Source organism: Crocodylus siamensis, chromosome 9 (genome assembly GCF_052110815.1).
Source record: "Crocodylus siamensis isolate JL-2025a chromosome 9, ASM5211081v1, whole genome shotgun sequence".
NCBI classification, from domain to species: Eukaryota; Metazoa; Chordata; order Crocodylia; family Crocodylidae; genus Crocodylus; species Crocodylus siamensis.
In genome coordinates this window covers 71,786,953-71,810,287 of record NC_143403.1, presented here as the reverse complement: position 1 = coordinate 71,810,287, position 23,335 = coordinate 71,786,953, and the positions used below count along the sequence as shown (strand labels likewise).

General features: G+C 51.7%; 2 protein-coding genes across 2 annotated transcripts in view; one reads left to right on the top strand and one right to left on the bottom strand.

Moving 5' to 3' along the window:
- Window positions 1-4,501, top strand: part of SETD1B (SET domain containing 1B, histone lysine methyltransferase) — a 53,029-nt gene extending 48,528 nt beyond the window's left edge. The window contains 3 exon segments of the mRNA XM_090062210.1: window positions 963-1,082; window positions 2,806-2,943; window positions 3,745-4,501. Of these exon segments, the coding sequence (XP_089918336.1) occupies window positions 963-1,082; window positions 2,806-2,943; window positions 3,745-3,918 (432 nt within the window). The 3' untranslated portion in view covers window positions 3,919-4,501.
- Window positions 4,502-10,689: 6,188 nt separating this feature from the next.
- Window positions 10,690-22,258, bottom strand: HPD (4-hydroxyphenylpyruvate dioxygenase). Its single transcript, XM_090063070.1, has 14 exons — window positions 22,173-22,258; window positions 21,875-21,901; window positions 20,612-20,674; window positions 17,842-17,946; window positions 17,294-17,336; window positions 16,781-16,863; window positions 16,279-16,368; window positions 15,788-15,891; window positions 15,087-15,164; window positions 14,395-14,557; window positions 13,768-13,839; window positions 12,700-12,822; window positions 12,250-12,366; window positions 10,690-11,170 (listed from the first exon to the last, which is right to left on the bottom strand). The coding sequence occupies exons 1-14, from the start codon at window positions 22,173-22,175 to the stop codon at window positions 11,060-11,062; spliced, it is 1,182 nt and encodes a 393-aa protein (XP_089919196.1). The 5' UTR covers window positions 22,176-22,258; the 3' UTR covers window positions 10,690-11,059.
- Window positions 22,259-23,335: the final 1,077 nt, after the last annotated feature.

Below are 23,335 nucleotides of genomic sequence, written 5' to 3'. Positions count from 1 at the left end.
GTGATGGGTTGCTCCTAGCTGGAGGCAGTTTCAAGGCATTTGGCGATTTGAGGGAAGTTCCTGGTGGACTGGCACTCGCGTCCCAGAGAACACCTCTGCATTTGGGTACCCTGGCTTGTAGTCTTAATGAAGGACCGACCAGGCCCGGCAAAGCAGCTGTCCTCTCACACCGCAGCTGTGGTCTCTTCTCAGGACTGTGCTGTGGTGCTTCGGCGTGGCGTGCCATGGAGAGCCGGCTCTGTTGACCGTGCTGTTACGGTAGCTCTCACGGGGGGTTGAAACCACCTGTCTGTGGCTCCCTCACTGCGATGCCTTCTAAGGGCACTAAACTCATTTAAAATATTAAAAAGTTCAAGCCCTTGACACAGATGTGACGTTGGCCACCGGGTTCCCTTGTGTGCTGTTGGCTATAGAAACAGGCGTCTTAACCACATTGGCCCCACGGGCCCCTGGGCTTGGACAGATCAGTGGCAGTCCCTCAACCTTGTTGATCTAGCATTCAGATGACTAAAGGAAGGAAAGATGAAAGAGAAACCCATGGGACAGAGGTTGGTGTCCACACCCAGTGAGGTGGCACATGTGACAGGCGTTGGGACAGGCACAACCAGTGAACGGGTGGACCTGTGCTTGGGATGAAAACCGTGTGCTTGTTGCAACCAGGCAGCATGCACGAGCAGCAGAAAGCGCCCTCAAGGGTCTGCTTCAGCAACCTGCACAGCATCACGTAGTGAATGGGTGGCAGAGCTGGGAAGCCAAGAAAGGTGACTTTGGTTTCCACGTATAGTGGCTCGGCCACCTCCTTGTGACGGCTGGCACGGAGGTAAAGGACGGTCTGCCATAACTGCTGGGGCAGCCTCTGCATTTGTGGCCTGGAACATGCCGAATGCTATTTCTCACGTACTATGTGGCTCGTCATTGTGTTTTGTGGCTAACAAGGGCTTTGGGGGGGTGTCTGTACGCAGTTCCGGAAGAAAAAACTAAAATTCTGCAAGAGCCACATTCACGACTGGGGACTTTTTGCTATGGAGCCCATCGCAGCTGATGAGATGGTGATCGAATACGTGGGCCAGAACATCAGACAGGTAAACTGGATTTCCCCAGGGCTGATGATTACTTGCGATGTTGAAATCCGTACACTTGGGTATAACTTGTGTTTTCTTCTGGCTGTTTCTCTGTAAGGCTCAATACACTCTGCTCCTCTCCTCTATACGTCCTGTTCCCTGGAAACTGTTTGAGAGAGTAAAATACACAGTTACAGCTTCTTCTTAATCAGCGTACAGGATCTCATTGATTGTAGCATGTTGCATCCACAGGGAAATAAAGAAAATAAGATAAAAAAGGAAGGTTGTATTATTTTTGGCACTAGATATTTTAGCAACTGTGTTCGCATGCTGGGTGAGATGGTGCTTTTAAACTGAGCGATAAAGCCTTGGTGCTTTAGAACAAACCATTGTTTTACAATGTAGAAGGGAACAGGGTTTCTCAAAACAGAATTAAATCCAGGCTGAATCATTATCTTATTTTATGCTGCACCGTGCATTTGCAGAGCCCACAAAGCAAGGTTCGCTTACTGCTCCGGACGACAGATGAGAAGCAATGCAAACATACGTAGGACAGCTCCACTATAGCTCAGGTTCAAGATCATTTGCCCTTTAAAAGGCCATTCACCTAAAGGGACTTGAATCCACGTTTGGTGTCGTTTGAGCAGGGGGTGCCTGGGATGCTGCTCTCCCTAGGACAGCAGGATTTCCAGACTCACCTGGTTTACATCAAGTTTGCATTTTACTGCCCGCAGCAGGAGCTCAACCCCCCTTCGGGATTCGTAGCTCTGCCCTGTGGGGAAGCAATACTGAAAAAGGTTCCTGAAGCCGAGCTACCGAGCCCCAGGGGCCCTTGTGCCGAAATGCAGATCAGTGCACCCCAGGCCCTGGTCAGCTGAAAATGCAGGTGGGGGTGACCTTGTGTTTGAATAACTCGCTGAATATCTCTGAGAAAGTACGGCTGTCCTTTCTGCTGCACTAAATATGGACGAGTAAGATGAGCAATGCCAGTAATCGTTTATCTGTCTAGAAGACATATGGATGGTAATGTTAACGAACTATCTAGGTATGAGCTTGCTTTCTTTTTTTAGAAATTTGAAAAAAAAAAAGCAAGTCTAACATATATCTGAGATGTAAAGAGTATAAGAAGCTGTAGTATTTGCAGATCCTTCCTGGCTCCTCTGTAGTAGTTGCTGGCAGCCCAGGCATAAAGTGCCCTGCTCCGTTTTGGGGGTTGTCCCTTTGGTGGCCATGGAGGAGATGTGGCATTGTAAACTCCAGCCTTGGCAGATAACGAAGAGAAATGTTATTCTGACTATCGCACTTCATAAACTCAGTGACCCAGCAAGCAGCCCCCACAGCTGCATCATCAAGAGGAATTGGTTGTCCGACCTAGCTGCTTCTCCAGCAAGCAGGAGTTGGATTCTTTGCAATTCCCATGAGAGAGATGCTCCAAATAATCTCTGAGGTCTCCCTAGGTCGTGGTTTTGAAAGATAAGGCTGGGATTTCCAAGAATTGAGGAGAAGTGACACCCACCAAATCCCATGGAAACTCAGTGTCTCATCCCCTCCCACCCTTTTTGAGACTCCTGTCCTAGGTGTTGGCAGTTTGGATGTTAAATCTATGTCCCCCTGACTCCTTTTGGATCAGAAATAGTTTTTAAAATATAAACAGCAGAGCTTTGCTTTGTGCCTTTTTGAGTAACAGCACTCTCCCGTGCTTTACTGGGGATCTGCTGACCTCACATTCGGGGGTTTTTTGCAGGTCATTGCTGACATGCGAGAGAAACGATATGAAGATGAAGGCATTGGGAGCAGCTACATGTTCAGGGTCGACCATGACACCATCATCGATGCCACAAAATGTGGAAACTTTGCCAGGTTTATTAATCACAGCTGCAATGTAAGTACCACACGGCTCGTGTTTTGGGTGTTTGACTGCTGCTCATAGGTAACCAGTCCAACACTTAATTATGTGAAGGAGCCAGCTGCAGTGATGTTGGCCCTGGATGCATTAATGACCTGTGGTGGAACTGGAGCGAATCTAAGCTATGTAAGGAAGGGCTCAGAGGGGACTTTAAGCAATATAAAGTCTACTCAGGATTTGGTCGTAAAGTCTTGACTTCCTGAGTGCAGCTGTTCACTGGTTTCTAGAGAACGCGTTAGCACGAACGAATTAGTTTTAATTCACAGTGTGAGAGTAAAAGGAGGCAGGTAAAATGGTTTGCAATAAATGAAAGTTAGCACAAAGCTAAAAGCCCTGGCCTCGGAGCTGCCTGGGTTTGGATGTTTGTGGATGAACAACACTGTACATCTCCTGGGGGTGGTATATCTGCCTCCCCTGTGCCGTGGGCAGACTGTCTGAGCCCTAGATGTCATAAAACTTTAAGTCTTGGTGACGGTCGCTCCTCACCTGCGATCTTAGAGGCTCTGCACCCTGGCTGTACAAACTACCGTGACCATGACGAGTACCATTTGGAAAACTCTCGTTGTGTCTGGCTTAACTCCCCCTTCTAAACTTCCCATTCCTCCTTGATGTTGGGGACAATAGGGAAAAGTTGAAATCTTTGCACCCCAGACCCTGGAAATGGACTTGTGCCCCTCTCTGGAAACGACTGCAACAAATCAGCTTGATCTTTAGACGGCCTCTTTCCGCGCCTGAAAAATTGTATTTAACCCTTCTCCTGTTTTGTCATCTCTACAGCCAAACTGCTACGCGAAAGTCATCACTGTGGAGTCCCAGAAGAAGATTGTCATCTACTCGAAGCAGCACATCAATGTGAACGAGGAAATTACCTACGACTACAAGTTTCCAATCGAGGACGTAAAAATCCCGTGTTTGTGTGGCTCTGAGAACTGCAGAGGGACCCTGAACTAGCCCCAAGGCTCCTCGTCAGACTTGCACCTTCAGCCATGTCAGGACTGTGGTAACCAGGTGTGGTTGCACTTTGCCAAAAAACAAAACACACACACACACACACACACACACACACACGTGCACGTACACACACACACACACACACACCAAAAAATATAAGAAAGAGAAGAAAACGGAGCAAGTTTCGCACTTCTGTCAGGATCATGAATGAAAGCAAAACGCACACATGCACACAAGGACTGTTCATGTTTCAGGTGCTCTTCCTCTTCAGATCCAACATGCGCACAGAAAGGTGATTACCATTTTGTGGCACAGTATATCCAAACACTAGCTTTTCTCTGTTCGGTCCCTACTTTATCGCTCACAGAGGGGATAACGGTACCTTTTTTTTTGTCGTCGTTGTTGTACAAACCTTTGTCTTTCCATAAATGCTGCTACCTTTTTCTCATCAATTTTGTTGGTTGAAAAAGATATTCAATGTTTAAATGTGAAGCAGAGACTGAAAAATGCCATATAGGTTTGCTGGGAGCTTGATTGGCTGAAATTGCACAGACTTCTCAGAGTAAGCTGTAAATAAGTGTAAGGTCGATGTTACAGAGCCAGCCAGTGGCTTGGAGGATGCATGTGTTCGTGTGCATGGGTGTGGGTGTGTGTTTGGTTGTGTCCACGGTGAGACTAGCGATGAACTGTCCTGTCTTTTCATTAGAGATGAGCCTGAACAACCCCCAGACGTGCTGGGAAACGCTCAGATCTGTAACGGACCTGAGCTGCGAGCCTTGGGCTCATCTCTAATTTTCATACATCATGCTGGTATTTCGGGGGGATCAATACCTCTGCACCCATCCAGGAAAAAACAGTTGAGACCATAATCTATGTAACTAATACACTGAATCATTTACTCAGCCCCTATTTGCAAAAAGCAGCCCAACAAATGGCCTCTTCTGTATCCACATTGCTAGTGGATCTCCTTGTCTTGCCTCCGCAGCACTGTGGCTGAAATAAAACGATCATTACAGTCATTGCTCACAGTGTAGAAATCCTGCCCTCCTTTTAAGCATACACTACTCCAGCTGTTCATCGAGGATGGCACTGAGATTTCTTCTCCTGCGGCGAGCAGCCGATGGGTGGGTTTCTCCCGCTGATTTTTCTCCCAGCTTCTTCCTCTCCTGCCGTGACAGCTTCGCATGCGGCGCATACGAGTGAAACTCCTGCCGTGCTACTAGTGGACAGTAGCCTGCTGGCCTCTCTCACAGTCCCGAGCAAATGGTGCCAGGGTTGGTCCTGTTCATTGCAGTAGGACCAGGGGTAAGGTAGCATTCGGTGAGGGGAGCAGGATCTGTCCCATACTGCCTACAGCACGAAAATCAGTCGTTCTATTTGGAAGGCCTCTCTTTTAAAAAAAAAAAAAAGTGTTTTCTCTTGAGGATATATTTGATCATTGTAAGCGTACTTTGAAATGAAATCCTCAGAGTTACAAAAGGGGTTTCCAGTGCAGATTAGCCAGAATCCCACCGAAGCTTTTCTTTGGTTATGGTCTCACCATATGAGCTGACTGTTCGCCAATAGACATAATTAGTCTTTCAACCTATATTGAATTCTTTCTGCTTAAAAGTTACACTTCTTGTACCAAGCAATTTTCCAAATTAATTCACAGGGAAAATTCTCAAATGTAATTGTGACACCACCGTTATCACGGTAGCAAAGAAGCTTTTCCCACACAAAGCTGGACAATGCAATCCCAACCCCTTTTCTGGTTGGCGACAATTATTGTCTGACCACAGCTCAGCGACCGGTTGTCAGTAAGTTTCCTAGAAGCTCTCGCTCTTGTATACAGATTTCCCAGGCCCGCGTTGCTGAACGTAGCGCATGGGGAGAGGTGGGGGCTGGATTCCAGTTTTGTTCTTCAAAAGGCCTAGAGGAACAGGAACACGTGAGCTGATGCAAGCTGCCTTAATACCCTGCATGTCTAGCTCAGGACAGTGAAATTGTTCTTGCTACTGGACAGTTCGTAGTCTCTTGTTTTCGTGTTGCTTTGTTTTCTTCGATGAAATGCTCTCTTGAAAATCTCTTCTGCAATTGGATAGTCATGACCCAAAGGTCTACATTTTTTATTAGAAGCACAAATGGTTTCTGTCTGAGAGTTGGCTACTGTGGCTGTTAAATTAAACCAGACACTTTTTCTTGAGTATGGTTCTACTTACTTGCTCTAATTAGCATGTCTGCAGCTTGGCCTTTTATACTTCCAAATCTTCGGAAATGCCCCTAAGTTTCATGTATTTCAGAAAAGAAGTCCTAAATATTAAATTTTTGCTAATTTCTAAGCCTTCCTCATCCCATCAAACCAGTTTAGAAATGCATCCTGAGTCTGTGTTAACAATATAATGTGTCCTATTACATCGATGGCCCTGCTGGATTGTGAGAGATGATGGGTCTGTCTGCATTACGGAGAAGCAGACCGTACAGATTTTTCTGAGATTTTTAAAAGCAGAGAGTGAACATATAGTTTCCTCTGATAAAATGTCGAGAAGCACCTACATGGTTTAGGTTCTGAATTCAATAGGTTTCTAAGTCACTTAGGCACTTTTGACTCTTAAATAACTAACCTGTTTTTTTTCCAAAGTGCTGATCATCCTTCAGCTTCCACTGAAGTCAGCTGGAGCTGTTCAGTGCTTCGCACTTTTGAGAAAACCCGGTGTCTGTCTTAATCTAAATGTGGGCTCAGAGCATGAAATAAGACTTCTGGGGTCGGCCCCCCCCCCACATTTTGGCCTTCAGGTCCCAGAATACACAGCTTCCATCTTTGACCGAGCATCTTATGGTGAGACTTGTGGTCTGCAGTGGATGTCTTGGTTAATATTAAGCGAGCGACTGTAACCACCTGCATCTGATGCAGACGAGTTGCAGCTTTCTCCTTCCTGACAAGTCACCTGGGGGGTCATGGTGGGCGCTCAGCAGATACGAATGTGTTTGTAGACTGTTGCACCAGTTACACACATCTCTGATTCCTCCTCGTTCCTACAGCCAGTTTCTCCAAGGACTTGAGATGATAGAGCAAAAGGAAGAAAGCAGATTCTGTGCAATGTAAAGACATCAGCCGAAGGCTGACACAGCATCACGCCTTGCTAACCGGGGTTTGGTGACACCGTCAGAGGCACGTGTGCGATAAACGGATGTAAGGTGGACAGTTTCTGGGTGGGGGAGAAGAGCTGAGATTAACATTTACAAAACATTTTGCTTGGTGAAGGTATTTCTGGAAATGTGTGTCCTTCTGGAAGAGCACATCCCAAATTGTGTCCTAAAACCAAACCAAAATTAAAATAAGATGAATTGCGTTCCCTATTAAAATGTCACCCTTGAAAAGATCACATTTAATGTCTCTGCTGAATTAAACAGTCCCGGAGAACAGTGCAAACGTTTTGGAAATGTAACCACAAGTCTGATTTTTCCCGAGTGTGAATGAACTGGTTTGAGTTAAGTACGTAACGGTGTTAGCCGTTGGCATATATAGGAGACGCGGTCTGTGCTTGAAAACCCTGCATGCCCTTGCCTGCCACGGTCGCTTATCTCTTCGTTTCACACCCACGGTCTCCACTTCCAAAACCACGTTGGGTCCCAATAACTGATCAGTAACTATCGGGGCGGGCGGGAGGGATGGAGAAAAAGGGTCTCGTCTTGCAGATATTTATATTGTATAGAGCAGCTTATTTCTACAAGAAAAAAAGCATTTTTTTAACTCTGACAAAAGTATACAGCCGTTTCAGTTCTGGTTTTTGTGACCTTTTTCAGGGATCATTTCAGTGCATTTCTGTATAAAATTAAAATTTAAGGAAAAAAGGATTTTGAAGTTTAAAAAAAATGCATCTTCTGTACATAGGCAAACTTAAGAATCTTCTCTTCAAACACTGTTTCTTGTAGAAACATGTTGAAATTTTTTTGCTGATTTCTTTGTACTTCAAGAGCATGTAAATAATTTATTAAAAGTGACTATTGTAATTTGGAGTTCTTTTTAAAAAGATTCCAGCTCTAACTCGTGTCAGGACGACAGGGAGGGGGAAGGAATGCGTATCGAAAAAGAGCTGGCGGCATTTACAGCTTGTGTCAAGCTTTGTATAATGTACATTCTGTATAAATTTCTTTTTTTTGTCAAATAAGTAGATGAAATTAGAAGCATTAAGAAACTGAAGACAAAAAAATGCCAAGTTGAGGCTTCCTTTTTTTTTTTTTTTTTTTTTTTGGCAGTCTGAAACCTAACGTGCAAAATCTATTTATTTCAAGTGAGGAAATATGTATAGTCTATGAATAGACAACCTAAAATGTATTTAAGCAAATTTGCAACTGGATTTTTTTTTTGTTTAATGCCCTCCTTAATTGCCACTATTGTATTTGTCCAAGTGAAAAGAAACACATTGTAAAGGACACTCTAAATCCAATAGGCAGTTTAAAAAATGAAATCTAAAAACTGCCCTCATTCCTTGCTGTTTCATGGCTTATGTAAACAGGTTGTTTTAATTCACAGTGTGAAAGTAAAAGGCCTCCTTTAAAAGGAGGCAGGTAAAATGGTTTGCAATAAATAAAAATTCTGCTTTTTTTTAAGTTCCTTTTTTAAAAAACAAAACAAAACAAAACTGCTTTGAAGATTTAGGATTTCTGCTTTTTTTTGTTAAGCAAATTTATAAATTTAGGGATGTTTTGTGCATATAGAATCTGTCATCAGTATGTATCTTGTTTTGAAGAAAGTGTTTTTGTTGTGGATGTGTCATGCTGTATATATTTGTTCATATTTTTGTGAATTGAATACTATGTACCATTGTATTATAGTAACTTTTATAAAGCAAACCATAAATATACTGACTTTTCTTACAGAAAAAACGACGTTGTGCTTATGATTTTATTACAGTAGCGCCTAGTGGTAGGTCCCTGCAGAGACTGGGACTCACCAGTGCACCAGCCCAGTAAGGCTGCCCCGCTCCGAGGTGTGCTCATGTTCACAGGTGGGGCACGGCACAGGATTAGTGCGAGAATGTAGAGCCCAGCCCGTAGCCCTTTTCCACGTGAGTATTCCCATCGACCAACGTGCAATCCTGTACTGATGCACTAATGTACAGTCACATATACCACGCTGGTAAGGACTGACTCGAATCCCAGGTTGTGAGATTGCGCCCAGGCTTTGCACCCTCGTATCCAAGGGTCTCACCAATGAACTCATGGAAACATAGATGCCTAGATTTGCAGGCCAGAAGGGGCCGTTACGATCACCCAGTCTGACCAACTGCATACGTCTTCCTGAGCTACCGTTGCAAGCTGGTTTTCCCTTTACGGCTGCTTTTTAGTGCTTGTGGTTGATCGTGGTTATGTTGGAAGCGTCACGGAGCCACGATCTTATTGTTTGCATATTTTGTTTGCTGGGTTAAACCGAAAACGAATGTTGCCTGCCTTTGACAGGAGAAGGAAACCGAGCGGCTTGATCCATCAAGGAAGTGGCAGAGCCGAAGAGAACAAACATGGGTGCCTTGACGCTGTTCAATCATTTACCCCTTCTAATAATTATTTTTAATAGTGTGGCAATACCCAAAAGATGCTAGCTTCTCCACATGCTTGTCAGAAGAGACGGACGCTGCCTCCAAGAGCTTTCAATTGGGGAAGAAAATGCAGCCGGGGAGAGCAGGAGCCTGGGGAAGACGGCTTCCAGCAGCCGAGCTCTGGACTAAGGTGAGACGCCGTCTCCATCCAACTCCCCCTTCCTCGCCTCTACAGGGGGTCATAATGGCCAGAAATTTCACAGGGGAAGACACAGCCGCTTAGGTGCCTAGAAGGGGGGTTTGCCGTACGGTTGTGCAAGGCTTCTTCGAAACCAGCCCGTGCAGCCCAAGCCTGCTGTCCACTGCGCAGGGCAGCGCGTGGCCCCGGGGATGCTCGAAGCGGGAGGAAGCCCCTCCGTGGGGACGGGCTGGCGTGGTCCCACCAGGGTGTGGGTATTTACCTGGGGAAGGGCGAGCGGGATTTACCTGCTGGGCTCGTCCTGCTGCTCTTCCACCCCGTCCACAGGTAATGTGGCCAGGTCCGGCCCCTGCTCCCCTTCGCCGTCCTCCTCACCCCCCGTTCCGACCAGGCTGGAGCCGAGCAGGGAAGGTCAATCAGCTCTGCCAGGGCTACCTCGGGGCCAGGCGGACACGCTGATGGCCCTGGGTGAGGGGCTCGGGGGAGCAAGCGATAACCGCTACGCTGGTTATCCCCCCTCCGGCCTCCTTGCCAGCAGGCGAGGGCTCCTTCTCCCTCCATCCTCTTCCTTCCCTTCCCTTCACTATGGACCATTATGGAGTTTCTGACAGCACGAACGGGGATTTGCAAATGCCGCGTGTTTGCTGCCAGGAGCGCGAGAGCTGAAGAGCAGATGTCCACAGCATTCAGTCAGTCAGTTGACTTTTGCACTTAGTCATGCAGGATGGATTCAACCTCTTTGTTATGCATGAAAAGTGCAGTGTATCCTCCCCCAAATCACAGTAACGACTTTTTTTTTTTAGTACAACATTAATTTTCTAGGGAGCAACTTCTGTAATTTTGTTCAGGTTTTTAAAACTATTGGGCAATAGCTACATTGCACTGGAGTTAAGGTTGGATGTGTGTATCAGTAATGTATCGCAGGGTTGATGCAATTATCCCAAAAGCAAGTGCTATCACTGTGGAAATTCTCAACAAAAAAAGAAAGGTGACTTTTATGGCATTAAATAAGTAGTCACCAGCAACCCCAGCATTCAGACTCTTCAAACTTCCCCAAGTTAAAATCAGTTTTATTAGGATTAGCAGTAATTTCCCCTCCTTCACCTCGTAACATTGTTTTTAATTCAGAGATGCCCTCCAATGGTGATTTAGGAACTCAGATGAAGCTGATTGTGAAAAATGCATTTGATTTCTTTTAATTTTGTTCCTCCTCTCAGGACAGCAAGTTCGAGATGTTTCTGTTTCTGAACCAGAATAGGTTTAGATTTTGTGTCAGTTTAAACTTCACTTTGAATTTGCTTGCATTTGCAACGCCTGATTACGGGTTAATTGCCCAAGTGACTAGGAATTTCTTTGCTTTTGCTGCTGCTGCTGTTTTTCCATGCGTAGCTTGTGGCTGCTGCTGATCTCTTGCTGGAAAGCGCTAGATGAAATTATTTTCCACGTTTGATGTCAGGAGAGTCAGGTTTCCTCTGGCATCCTGGTCGGCTTCTATCGCTTCAAACAAAGACTTGAAGTTTCCGGCCCCAAATCCCTGCGCAGGAAGGAAAGGACAGTGGAAGACTGATGCACGCGGCAAACAAAAGTGTTGGCTGTGGAGTCACAGGGCCAGACCAAGCAGCAAAAGGCTGAGCTTTTGCGCCACGGGGATATGGATGACTACTGATAGAGAACGGGATTACTGCTAGATACTTCTGACTTCGGCGTGCTCCCACCACTGCCGGTCACTGCGGTGCTAGAGGAGCACCTCTTTGTGCCTCAGGTCTTCACATCCACGCTTGGGATGACAGCCCTTGTCTCTTCTACTAGGATTCCTGAGTTAATCTTTCCTAATGGGACCTGCTGTGCTAGCCATGGTGATTTACACATCAGCAAACGCTCAGTGACGCGTGGAGGCGTCTCTGAGCAGTAACAGCACTCGGGCAGTCATTCTGCGGCAGCAAGGGGCGAGGCGCTACCAGCACAGGAGACTCTCCTGGGCTAGCCTCAATCTCTCAGTATATCTCTGGGGTAGCCGTCTCCATGGCTGTCTGGAGAGAGGCTGTTTTTTCGCCCTCCTCCAGTGCTTCCAGGCTGGCAGGAGTGCTGCAGGGAAGGAAATCTCTCGCCCGCCATATAGTCTCCTTTTCAGAAGCGTTTTCACCGGCAGGCCAGATCCGGCTTGTGGAGCCTTTGGATCCGGCGTGCGGCTGTGGGGCCTTGGCAGCACTCTGCAATGGGGGGTGCTTCCTACCACCGAGACAACCCAGCACCCACCTGCCTGCTCAGGGCCCGGCAGCTGGAAGCGGTTGCCCACCCCTGCTCCAGAGGAACTTAGCTTTGCAGAAAGTTTGGCAGCTGACAGGTCTCGTAGGGCCTGAAAAGCTCCATGCTGCTTACAGCAGCTGCTTAGATCGGCTGTTCTGGAGTGCCAGGTCCTCTGCAGTGGCCTTGATGGTATTTTTTTTCCAAAGCTTTGCTTTTCAAAGCAGAGTGAGCTTGCAGGGACAGTGGGCAGAGGCACCTCCAGGACCAGGTGTGGTTTTTTTTTTTGGTTTTTTTTTTAATTATCATTTAAAAAAAGTCCTAATCTCTTTAGTTCAGATTAGCTCGGAATGACTATTTCAAACAGACCTGGTGGTTATAGCGTTGTATGACCTCCAGAAAGAGAGTGGGTCTATCTTGAACTGGTTTGGTGAAGATCTGGAGCAGGTATCCTTTCTCGTCAAAGTCAACTAAGATTTTCAGTTCCTGGGAAACAAAAGTAAGAAGATCAATGGGGTGAAGAACTGCCGAGAGTTTCCCACAGGGCGCTGGTGAGCGCCCGCGCCCAGTCGAATCCCGGCGTCTGATGTGAACTGACCACTCAGAGCATCTGGAATAAGGGTCGCATGAGGATTTTTGGAAGATGATAATTTAAGGGCAATCCTGTCCTGCCCCGCACTGAACGGGGGGCGTTTGCTTATGGAAAACACCCTTTCCGGCTCCAAAGGGATCTGTCGCTGCCTCCCTCCTCCCCTGAATGACTGCCCAGTCACTGGGTGGTTAAAACACTGCTCAGCTCTACCTGGACCCCAAACTGACCTCCAGTTTGTCGATGCTCTCCTTAACCTCGATCTTGGCAGTTTTCAGCCTCTGCCGCAGTTGCTGGTAGTAGGTGGCCGGCACTGACATGAACTCCATGCCGCGCTGTTTCAAGTTTGTGATCTACAGCACAAGGTGAGCGCCAGTTGGGTGCACGGGGGTGCTGGGCCCGTTGTCTCCTCTGCCCCACTGACCACGCTGCATATCCTTTCGGAGCAGCAGAGGCTTTGCAAGCTCAGGGCTTTGTCCTTGCAAGTGCCAGGAGCTGGTCTGGAGCAAGACCCCATGCAGCCTGGCAGGCAGTGTCCCACCCTCCTAATCTTGCACATGTTTCTACTCCAAAGAGTCACCAGATGCCAAGCTACTCTCGCTAAACTGGCCCTTGCAGTGGAAGTGGGAAGAAACGTGAAGAGTTTCTGGGGGAAACCGCTCTATGGTCACACCTGGGGACTTGCATGCATGGGAACAGAGAGAAATATGTTGTGAGAAAGGAGTTTCTGCTGTCCCAAGAGCCCCCGGCGCTCTGTGTCCCTAGCGGGACGGGAGGAGAGATGGCACCAGGATGTCTGCAGGATGCAGACCCAGTGTTTCTACCCACGCGGCCTCCACAAAGCAAGCACAGCCCAGGCCAGGGAGCCTCCCCCGCAAAATGCCTCTTGAAGGGGAAAGTCCTCCTGCCCCACCAGAGCTTGCCCCTTCTGCTCTGACAGCCAGCAACGGGGGTGCTCCGCGCCACGGGGGGAAGGGGTTTTGTGAAGTCAGCGCTGCACTGAGAGCCGCCAAGCTCGCTTCACGCGGGCTGCTGGGCAGGCGGGTGCCGGCCAGGGCACGAGGAACGCAACACCTGTGCGCTGGTCCGACCTGCCGCACCCAGGCGCCAAGCGAGCCGGGGGCTCTCAGCCCAAGTCTGCATCTGAAACCCACGCTCTTTTGTTCGATGCAAAGTAGTCAGGGAGGACGGTGGCCTTTGCCCTGAAGACCAACTTGAAAAGTCTGGGAAATCAACTGGGTTTCCCTTAAAAAAAAAAAAAAATTAAGTCGCTAGCAGCATTCAGCCGCCGCACTTACAGCTGAAATAATGTCGGAGGTATTCAAAGCGATGTGCTGGACCCCGGGTCCTCCGTAATAGTCGATGTATTCCTAGAAAGAGACGCGCGCAGTCAGTGCACGTGTGGTGTAAACGATGCTTGTGCATCTTCAAACTGGATTTTAGGCCTAATGCAAAACCAGCTGCAGCTGAAACCAAGGTCTCCTCTCAGACCTGCCCGTGGAAGGGAAAATTAAACACTCAGGCATTTTACTGGTAAAACTAGAGGTAGGGGCCATGGCAGCTATCTTCCTGGTGGTGCAATAGCCTTCCTGTTGGGCAAGCAGAGCTTTGTGGAGCTGTTGAACAAGGAGGAGCCCGAACCCAGGGCCCGCTCTGCGCTGCGGCCAGAGGCAGACCCAGCGGTATGTGGGGCCCTGGCCATCGCTGCAGCCGGGACAGACTCTTATGTAGGTTTGGGTTTGCACAGAGACGCTCCTCCGACCGTCCCGGTGGATTTTAACCCTCTCCATCGACCGCCATCAGCATCTGCCGCCCCAAGAGCCCTCCTGAACCGTCAGAGCTGAGACGAGCTCCTCGGAGCAGGACCTGAAAAGCTGTGAAGGGTGACGGCCCTACGTCGAGATCCACCTTTCCAGAGCGCTTACCTGAATCTGGGATTTTTTCTTGCCCACTGCAGGCTCGTTTATGGGCATTTTTATCGTCTCCTCGTAGTTGGCCACCACGATGGACCGGAGGGCGCTGAATTCGGTGTGCAGCTGTTTGTCATCCACAGACCAGAACCGATGAAACAGCAGGTTCCTCTGGTACCTGCCGGGAGGGGGAAGGCGGCTTTCACTGCGCCGAGCCAACGTTTGCAGGCTTCAGGCCTGGCCCGCTTCTGCCAACGCCCCCCAAAATACCGAGAACCTCAAATCAGCTAGGTCCAACCCGGGCTACTGCTGTCCCTGATGTCTGGCCAAATCCAGCCCTGGGTGTCACTGGGAAAGAGGACGACAGAAGCCGGCAAGCACGTCTCCCGTGCTGGGCTGGGAGGTTTGCTGGTGGAGAAGGGCACTGGCAGCCAGCGGTATGACCACTCGCCGTCCGGGTGGGCCGGGCTGCCCCTCGCCAACGGACAGCCCTCCCCTCGGGGCCCTCGCGGCGGGACGTGCCCCAGGGGACCCTGGTGCTGCTCGTGCCTGGAAGCACTGAAAGCGGTCCCCAGCACCCTGCTGCTAAGACGATGCCATCGGTAGAAACGGCAATGGCGACGGCGACGGGAAGGGAAGGGAAGGGAAGGACAGCGCGTGGCGGCAGGACCCGGGGGAACAGCTTTCCTAAGCGCGCCAGCTCTCACCACTCCGCCACCGGGACCATCTCCAGGTCGGGCTGGTTTCCCACCACGTGGTCGATGAAGCGCAGCTTCGTGCTTGGCCTGCCGAAGAAGCCCCGGGTCAGTTCGCGCCCGGCGGCCGTGCTCCTGCGGACACGACCGTTCACCTTCCTGGCGCTGGCCAGGTCAAAAAGGGAGAGAGGCGCCGGGGCCTCGGGGGCGAGACGCTCACCCGATGCAAGCCTTCCTAACCGCAGGAAACGCACTAGTAACCCCTCGGGGAAGCCCCTCTCTAGCCCTTTCCTTGGGGATCGGCTCTGCCCCGAGGACGCGAGCAGCCTGGCTGGACGTGTCGGGAGCTTCCCCGGGGCCGTTTCATCTCTGGCCTCCTGCTACCGCGTGCGACCGCGTCACCCCTGCATGCCCGAGCTCTCGGGCGGGGGTCCCCGTGCCCTTAATGAGACGGACCAGCCCCCAAGTCCTGGCACCACGGACCCGTGGCTTTGGTCGCTGAGGCCCAGCTTTAGCTCTGACCAGCTTGCTTTGAATCTTGTAGATGGAAAAGAGCCTGCAACTCCAAGCAACAGCAGGCAGGCGCGGAGCTGAAATCTGAAGAAGGTAAAACGAGACGTCCGGGGGCAGCCGCCCGGCGCTGGACCGTGCTGACGGCAGAGCGGGATCTGCGCGCCTCCCTCTGGAGACGGGAACGGCCGCGAGTTACTTACAGCTTTGGCAACAGCTGGTCCTTGAAGAGGGGAGCCTCAAAGCCGGGCAAGAAGAGCCCTCCGTAGTTCAGCTTCTCAACGAGCGTGTGGGTCGTGTCCCCGTACTGGGAGGGGAACACACAAGAAACATTGCTGAGCCTTTTCCTTTCGGCCGCGTCTCGGACAGCGTCCAGAGCAGACCCCTGCGCGCACGAGGCTGGTCCGGAGGGAGACTTCGGACATCTGGAAGGGCCTCCATCACTCCCTCCACTCGCCCCAAGTTAGCCACCGGCCCTGGGGTCGCTCCAGCCTAGAGCAGCCCCCCACGTGCTTCGGGGCCGCTCAGCCGCGTATGCAAACCGCCCGCCCGCCGGGGCTGCGGCCAAGCCCAGGCCCGGGGCAGGACGCGAAGCCCTGGGGCGCTGAAGCGGCTGCTCCCTTCCCCTTCCCCCCCGGGCGCTGCAGCCAGCAGCCCCGCACGGCCCGGGGACCGGCTCTCCCAGCCCGCTCACCGTCTGGATGACTGCAAATTTCACTCTCCCGTGCTTGTCCTCCTCCACCCACGGCTCTTTCACGATCGCAGCCCCGCGCTCCCGAGCTTCCTGTGAAGGAGAACAGAATTGCCACCCTGGACCAGACCTGCCGGGCCAGGCCGGGCGCTTCGGGTGAGGGTGCGCAGCTTCGACGGCGGCACCGGCTGGGAAGTCCTGGCTTGGCCCTCCCAGCCCGGCGGCGCTCGCCGGGCCACGGAAATCCCGCGGAGACCTGCTGGGGCAAACGGGGAGCGCTGCGATCCAGCCAGAACTGCACCTGGGACACTTCGAGACCAATTCACAACCCAGCTGCTGGGACCCCCTCGGATTTGTGGCTTATGTTTCTCCAAAGTAACCGGTTGTTTTGGGGCCAGGACTGCAGCGCTGCCTACGAGCACGAAGGAACGGGGCATTGCACCGACCCGACCCAGCGGGGGCCCTCAGCCCCGCGGGACGTGGAGATGCCCGGCCCTGCCTTCACCTGCACAATGAAGTCGCAGTCCTCTACTTCAAACGCGACGTCTTTTACTCCATCTCCGTGCTTCACTAAGTGCGCTCCCATTTCTGTGCAAAGGGGAGAGAGCAAACGAGCGTGTGACCGACACCAGGAACGCTTCCCGGGCAGGCGCCGGGGGGACCCGCGAGCAAGCGTGAGGGCGTGGGCTGGCTGCTTCCTCCCGGTGAGATGCAGACTCCGGGCTGGTTTCCAAAGTTTCCTTGGGACGTGGGAGAATTGCAGATTTACAAAGAAAGGACTGACATCCCAACGGACTGGAGAGCAGCGCTCAGCCCACGCTCGCAGCCGCCCTTGTCGCGAGCCCGGAGCTAAGCTCGCCCTCCCCGAGTCTTGCTCAGCAGGTCGGAGCCGAAGCAGGCAGAGACTAAGAGAGTTGGGCAGCGAGACAGGCGGGGAGGACGGCTCTCCGTACGAATCACAGCGCGGGATGTTCGGATGCTCTGGCCCTGAATCCGCCCAGGCCTTGTTTTCACTTACCTTCGTTTCCGGGGTTGAGAGCGGACGAGAGGACAAATATGATCTGAGAATTAGGAAAAACACGAGAAGTCAGCTTGCTCTGAGGAGTTCAGCAGGAGCGTTGCGTGGCAGGGCTGGGCTCGGTCCCTCCGAAAAGCGCGCTGAAGATGCGCGTGCCGCAGCCGCACGAACACCGGTGAAAATGTCCGCGCGGTAGTCGCGCCGCTTGAGAGTGAGAAAGCACCCGCGTGCAGACGTGGATGCCGTCTCGCCCCGGCAGCGAGCCCTGCCTCTGCCCGCGTCCCGGGGGCGCAGCGGATCGGCCTGACACCCCCCCGCGCGCCCTGCGGCGCAACGGGCTGGGACCGAGTCCAGGCCCGGCAGCTAGCGGCTCAGGCAGTCGCGCGAGCTGGGAACCGAGGCACGCGGGCACACGTCTTGCCCAAAGCGAGAGAGAGAAACCCAGGGTCGCAGCGCGCGGTTCCCAGCCCCGACCCGACCGCGGCGCGGCGCGGCGCGGCGCATCGCTCGCGCGGCATCCCAGGGCACCGCGCCCCCCGCGCTCTTACCTTGTCCTGCCTTATCACGTGGGACACCACTTCTCTGCTGCCGGTTTCCAGGCCCCGATAGGCCATTTCCTCAAAGCCCATTTTGTTACAATAATACGAGGCAGCCTTGGAAGCACACAGAACATGCACCGGGTTAAAAACCGGAGGGGTTCCCGTCCCGCTGGTTCTTCACCGGCCCTCCCCAGCCACGGGCCGCCTTTTCTGAACCCGCCCAGGCTCAGGCCTCAGCAAACGGCAGGAGCCAGACGCTGAACGAGCCGCAGCGTGGCCCTCGGGGCCGAGCGAAGCCCGGGCTGTGCCGGGGCCAGCCAGCCGCGCGCCTGGCGCTGCAGGCGTACAAGGCGCACCCAGCTTCCTCGCGTCGCCGAGCCTTTCACGGGCGACGGCCCTGAGCGTCCACACCGCAGGACCACGCACGCCGCGTGCCCCGGCTGCTCGTGTCCGCACGCGCCCGGCGCTGGGATTTTGGAGGGCACGTCCTAGGGCTGAGTGACGCCGCTCGGGGGCACGGCGCGCGACCAGCGCAGAAGGCAACCCCGCCGGTTTAGCGGGAGCCACCTCGATCCGCGCCACGAGCTGTTTTCTGGTGTGCGAGGATGCAGGCTCCGGCTGCGGGCCGGGGGGAGGGAAACCCTGCCTGCGTGTGTCCGGAGTCAGCTGCAGCGTCCCAATAAATGCTCTGATTTCTACCAGCGAGCGCTACGATGGCTTTCGGATGGCGAAAGCGCTGCTGCCCGAGAAGCAGCGCCCTGGGCCTGCCGGCAGCTGAAAGCCTGAGCGCCGGCGCGGTGACGGCAGGGAGCCGACGGCTGCCCCCCGCTAGTGCTGAGCCCCGCGCCCGCGCCCAGGGGCCCGGTCCTGCCGACGCGCCCGGCGGCACGGCCCGCCGCGGTTATTCGCACGCACCAAGGGGATTACTGGGCAGAGAGGGCTCGTCTGTCCCAGGGGCTGCGCAGGCCGCAGCGGGCTCGGCCACCAGCTCGCCTGGCTGAGGCTCTTCTGACTCGCTTACGCCGCGGCTCAGACTGGGCAGAGCTCGCCCGCGCGCGCGGGCTGACGCTGTCGCAGCGCCGGGCACCAGCTCACAGCACGCACAGGGCAGAGCACAGAGGCTGCTCGAGGCCTCGTCCCGATGAACGGTATTAACGTGACCGGAGGCTCGCGGCACAGGGGGTGTCCTGGAGGTCCGGCGCGAACGAGCCGAGCTGCGCGCGTGCCAGGCTCAGCACACCCGCCGGCGGGAACAGTGCGCCGGGCCCTGCTCCGCACAGTGGGCCTGGGGCAGGAGCTACCCCTGGCGACGCAGGAGAGAGCAGGCCCGGCGGGCAGAGCTGCCGGCTCGCAGGATGCTGCGTGACCCCTGGGATGCTCTTTCCAAACTCCTTACTGACCTCTCACGCACGCCCCTACCCTCACTGACATGCAGAGAAGCGTTTGCAGGCGTGGGCTGGCCCAGGCTGTCTGCACAAGTGCTTCCATGCGTGTGCAAAGAGTGAAACGCTCCTTTTGGAAGTGCAGCCTGGGACGGGGACCGAAAGCAGGTGCACCCCCTCGTCCCTGGCATGCAGTGTATCACCTCCAGCTGGCTTTCCAGTTGCAGAGGTGCTCTGGGAGAGCGGGGCTCGGAGAGGCAGACCGTGGTCCAGACACCTGGGCTTGATCGCCCAGGATGGGCTGGACCGAACTCCCTGCTGGCAGTGACGGTGGCTTTCTGCGGCGCCTTCCCAGCCGCCTGCAGAGAGTCACTGCGTTTTGTAACCTTCCCCTGCATCTACTGTCTGAGATCTTTCACTTCGGTGGGAGCTAACAGGACCAACCCAAACCCAGGAGAGATGGTGTAAATACAGTCCCTCATATGACACGGAAAGGAGTCCAGCAGCTCAACTTCACGCCAAAATCTAGCCTGTGGAAAGTCAAACAGTGAAAGAAAAGGTTTCTGGGTAAATCAATGGAAAGAAAAACATATGTTCCCCAGTTGTTGCAACCCCCATGCTGCAACGTGAAGCTAAAGCAGGAGAACTGGAAAGAGAAGCTGACAAGCTGAGTACAAACATGAAACTGGGTGATCTGCTTTTATTTTCCACACGCCATATAAAGGCAAAGAGACATACAAAGAAGTGCGACATTAAAATGACCTTTGTAATATTTTCTATGAATCTTGGACATGGTTAGAAACAAGATTTTTAATATGGGATGATTTATCTGCCTGTGAGATCAGCCAAAATCAATATCTTATCACTTCGCAAACAAGGCTGCCTTTGACTAAGTCCATCTGAACAAGTCCCAAAGGTTGGGAACGGGCAGCAGCCAGGAACTCCCTTCCCTTTCAAACAGGGGCGGCTGCGTATCTTTTGTGGGTTAACTTATTTTGGTTTTGCACTTGGTTGGAGGGGGCGGTTTTTAAACAATTTTTCTGAATTTCCGCTCAGGAATGGAGAAACCTGTGCAGGCAAACGTACCCATCGGCTCCCCACTGCAGGATGAGCAGCCCGCTCACCCGTTGCACAACGGTGGTCCAAAGACCATCCGGGAGAGCGCTCCACCCAGGGCAAGTGCTGAAACGCTTCCATCTGCGCAGGATCATCCCAGCCAGTCACTGACGGGATTTTAATTGGAAACACGTCCCCCGGACCGTCCCGACGCCACATGCCAGATCCTCCCCCCGCCCCAGCCAATAGCGAGGGCCGACTACGCCATACCCCTGCTCTCCAAACAATGACTGTGCAAGCGGGGAACAGCACATGCAAGCAAGCGAGTTGTCTCTACGCACCTGCTTGGCATTTCCAACCCAGAACGTGATCGAGTGGAAGTGGAGGAATCGGCCCCTTTCAGGCTGAAACAAAAATTCTGGTGACTGAACCATACTTCAGTGCCGTAAAACCACACGTTAAGGCTGAGGCTGTTTCTGCTTCAGCGTGGCGTGATGGGTGGGCTCCGTTACAGAAGTATGGCAGAGTTGTGCATTTCTTGTTCAACCTAAGTTAATTAACTCCTAGGCAAACCACAAATTTGAGCGCGGAGTTTTATAGTCTGTACAAAAAAGATCTGGATGGGACCACTGAGGTGCAAGGCTTATTTCCATGACTTCTAGCCAGAGGGACTTTCGGGCGGGCTGGGAAGCCGTACTGGGAGCTGACCCCCAGAACAAGCAAAGCAATTATTCTTCCTTCCTGAGCCCCGCACAGAACAAGTCCGAGTCATCTGGGTCAGGGAAGGCAGCGAATGGAGCGACCGGAGAGTCGAGCTCTGCTCCCAGTTCCTGGACTGGAGCAGGATACCGGAGAGTAACAGCAAACAGGACCTGTCCTGCTCTACGTGCAACCTCCACCGTTGTTCGGCTCCAACGTGATTTTGCTAACTTAGCGTTAAAAATTAATTTTCCTCTGGGAAAGCTCTTACCCAACTGCAAATGGGAAGCCAAATCAGAGGTGACAAACCCATGCTCAAAAAGGAGATGTTAACAAACCTCTTTGCAGTATTTCTTAACGTTAGCTGAGCATCAGCTATGCTTCCTTGCCTGGAATTTGACATCCGCCGTCTCCTGTCTCATAATTTTTAACACTGTTCATGATTAGTGGGCGTAGTTTGCAGGAAAGGCAATATATAAAGACAAGTCGTGCTGTATGGAATGGTATTTAACAATTAACTGTAACTCTGGCGTATGCATCACTAGTTTTAGAACGTTATTTCAGGTCTTAAAAATATTTAAATATACATTTATAGTATTTAGAGAGAAGTATTGCAACAAGTCCTGCTTATGGTTAGGCATGGATGGGTTAGATTTTAATTAGTAATCCTTTCTTCCCCCTCACTCCAAAACAGTGAGGTAAAACGTGTGTGTAAGTAATTGTGATTTATGGAGAGCAGAAGTTATGAAGCTAAGTCCTACGGCAACATTATGTGATCAGAGCCCATTTTTGCTTTTAATTCCACCCAGCAATCAATTAGTAATAAATTAATATAATCAGTACAGTATTAATAGTACCAAAAATTATTTTGGGAGGAAACCTATTCCATGCAATTGTATTCTTACCTTTTGTCCTTTGTCTGTGTACGTTGTCTAAAGAGAAAGAATACGTATACGTATATGTTAGCATTTAACAAATGCAAATTCATTCTCCAAATATTACAATCCCTGCTGAGTTTAGAGAAAGCAAGTTTACTGCATTGAGTTCCACATGCTGATTAAAAAGTTTAATTTTTCAAAGTATAAAAAATGTACCAGTAAATTCACAGAATAAAAGATGTACAAATACAGTGGAAGATGTACTCATCTTCCTCCATAGTACACTAATGGCAAAATTGAAAAATGAGTAATTTCTAAGCCTCACCATTTTTGGAAGTTGATTGGTATGATGGCACCAAGAGAAAGTGTAACTCCAAATGCATTCAATATATCTGCAGGGTGAGCGAAAGCCCCTCCCTGGCTCCACCTTCCCCAGCTTGTAATCTGAAACATTTTAAACCAAATTATTTACTTGGTTTGGACTGTAGTCATTCTGCCCTTGGGAGTGGGGGGAGTTCAATAAAACTGACCCTGGGGGTGAAAGGACCCGTATTTATTTGAAAAGCAAGAGGAGAGGCTGTTTATCAAATGCAAGACCAGAACCCCTGTGGCTCTAGCCACGTTAACCCAAGCAAAGCATACTACGAACCGATTCTGATCTCGCCGCCGCGTGAACCCAGACCCCCGTACTCCGGGTTGACACCAGACTTCGCTAAGATCAGACTGTGGCCCAGGCACGTTGGGTAGCGGGCACCAGCTCCTTCAAACAGCATGGGCGCAGTAGCACGGGTACAGGCGCTTGTTCCAGAAAGACTTTCAAATTTACTGGGAGGCTCAGCTGGATTGGTCAGGACGCCAGTCCTGGGAAAGCGCCTTTCAGTCCCGGGTTGCTTTGCACAGCCAGAATATTCTAGCAGTGACCAAAGTACCTGTGACAACCCCAGGTCACTGGGACCCGCAGCAAAATTACTCCTGGCTTCGCCTCTCCAGACTGCACGGCCTGGGGACCACCGCCTTGCAAACCACCGCTGAATCTGAACACCATTGTCATGATTGGCAGGCATGGCTCTTTGGGTAGACGGGATATCTTTTATTAGACCAACTGAGTCGTTGGTCTTTGCAAGCTTTTGGGCACAGTCACCCTTCGTCAGGCGTAGGGAGTCTCTGCTGGTCTATGCTGAAAGCTTGCAAAGAACTTTTTTCTAACTACTCAGTTGGTCTAATAAAAGAGATTGCATCTACCCAAAGAACCTAGGCCGCCTATGTCCGTTGACCGGGGCGGGCAATTATTTTGGGCGGAGGGCTGCTTACCGAGTTTTGGCAAGCTGTCGAGGGACACATTTCCCTCACCGGCGGAGGGAAGCAGGAACAGCCCCACAGTCCCAGGCCAGAAGCAGGGGCTTCTGGGTCCTGCTGTCAGCTTCCCCTGGGTGCTACTGCCCCTGGCTCCAGTCATCTTTGACAGGCAGCCAAGAACAAATAAATATT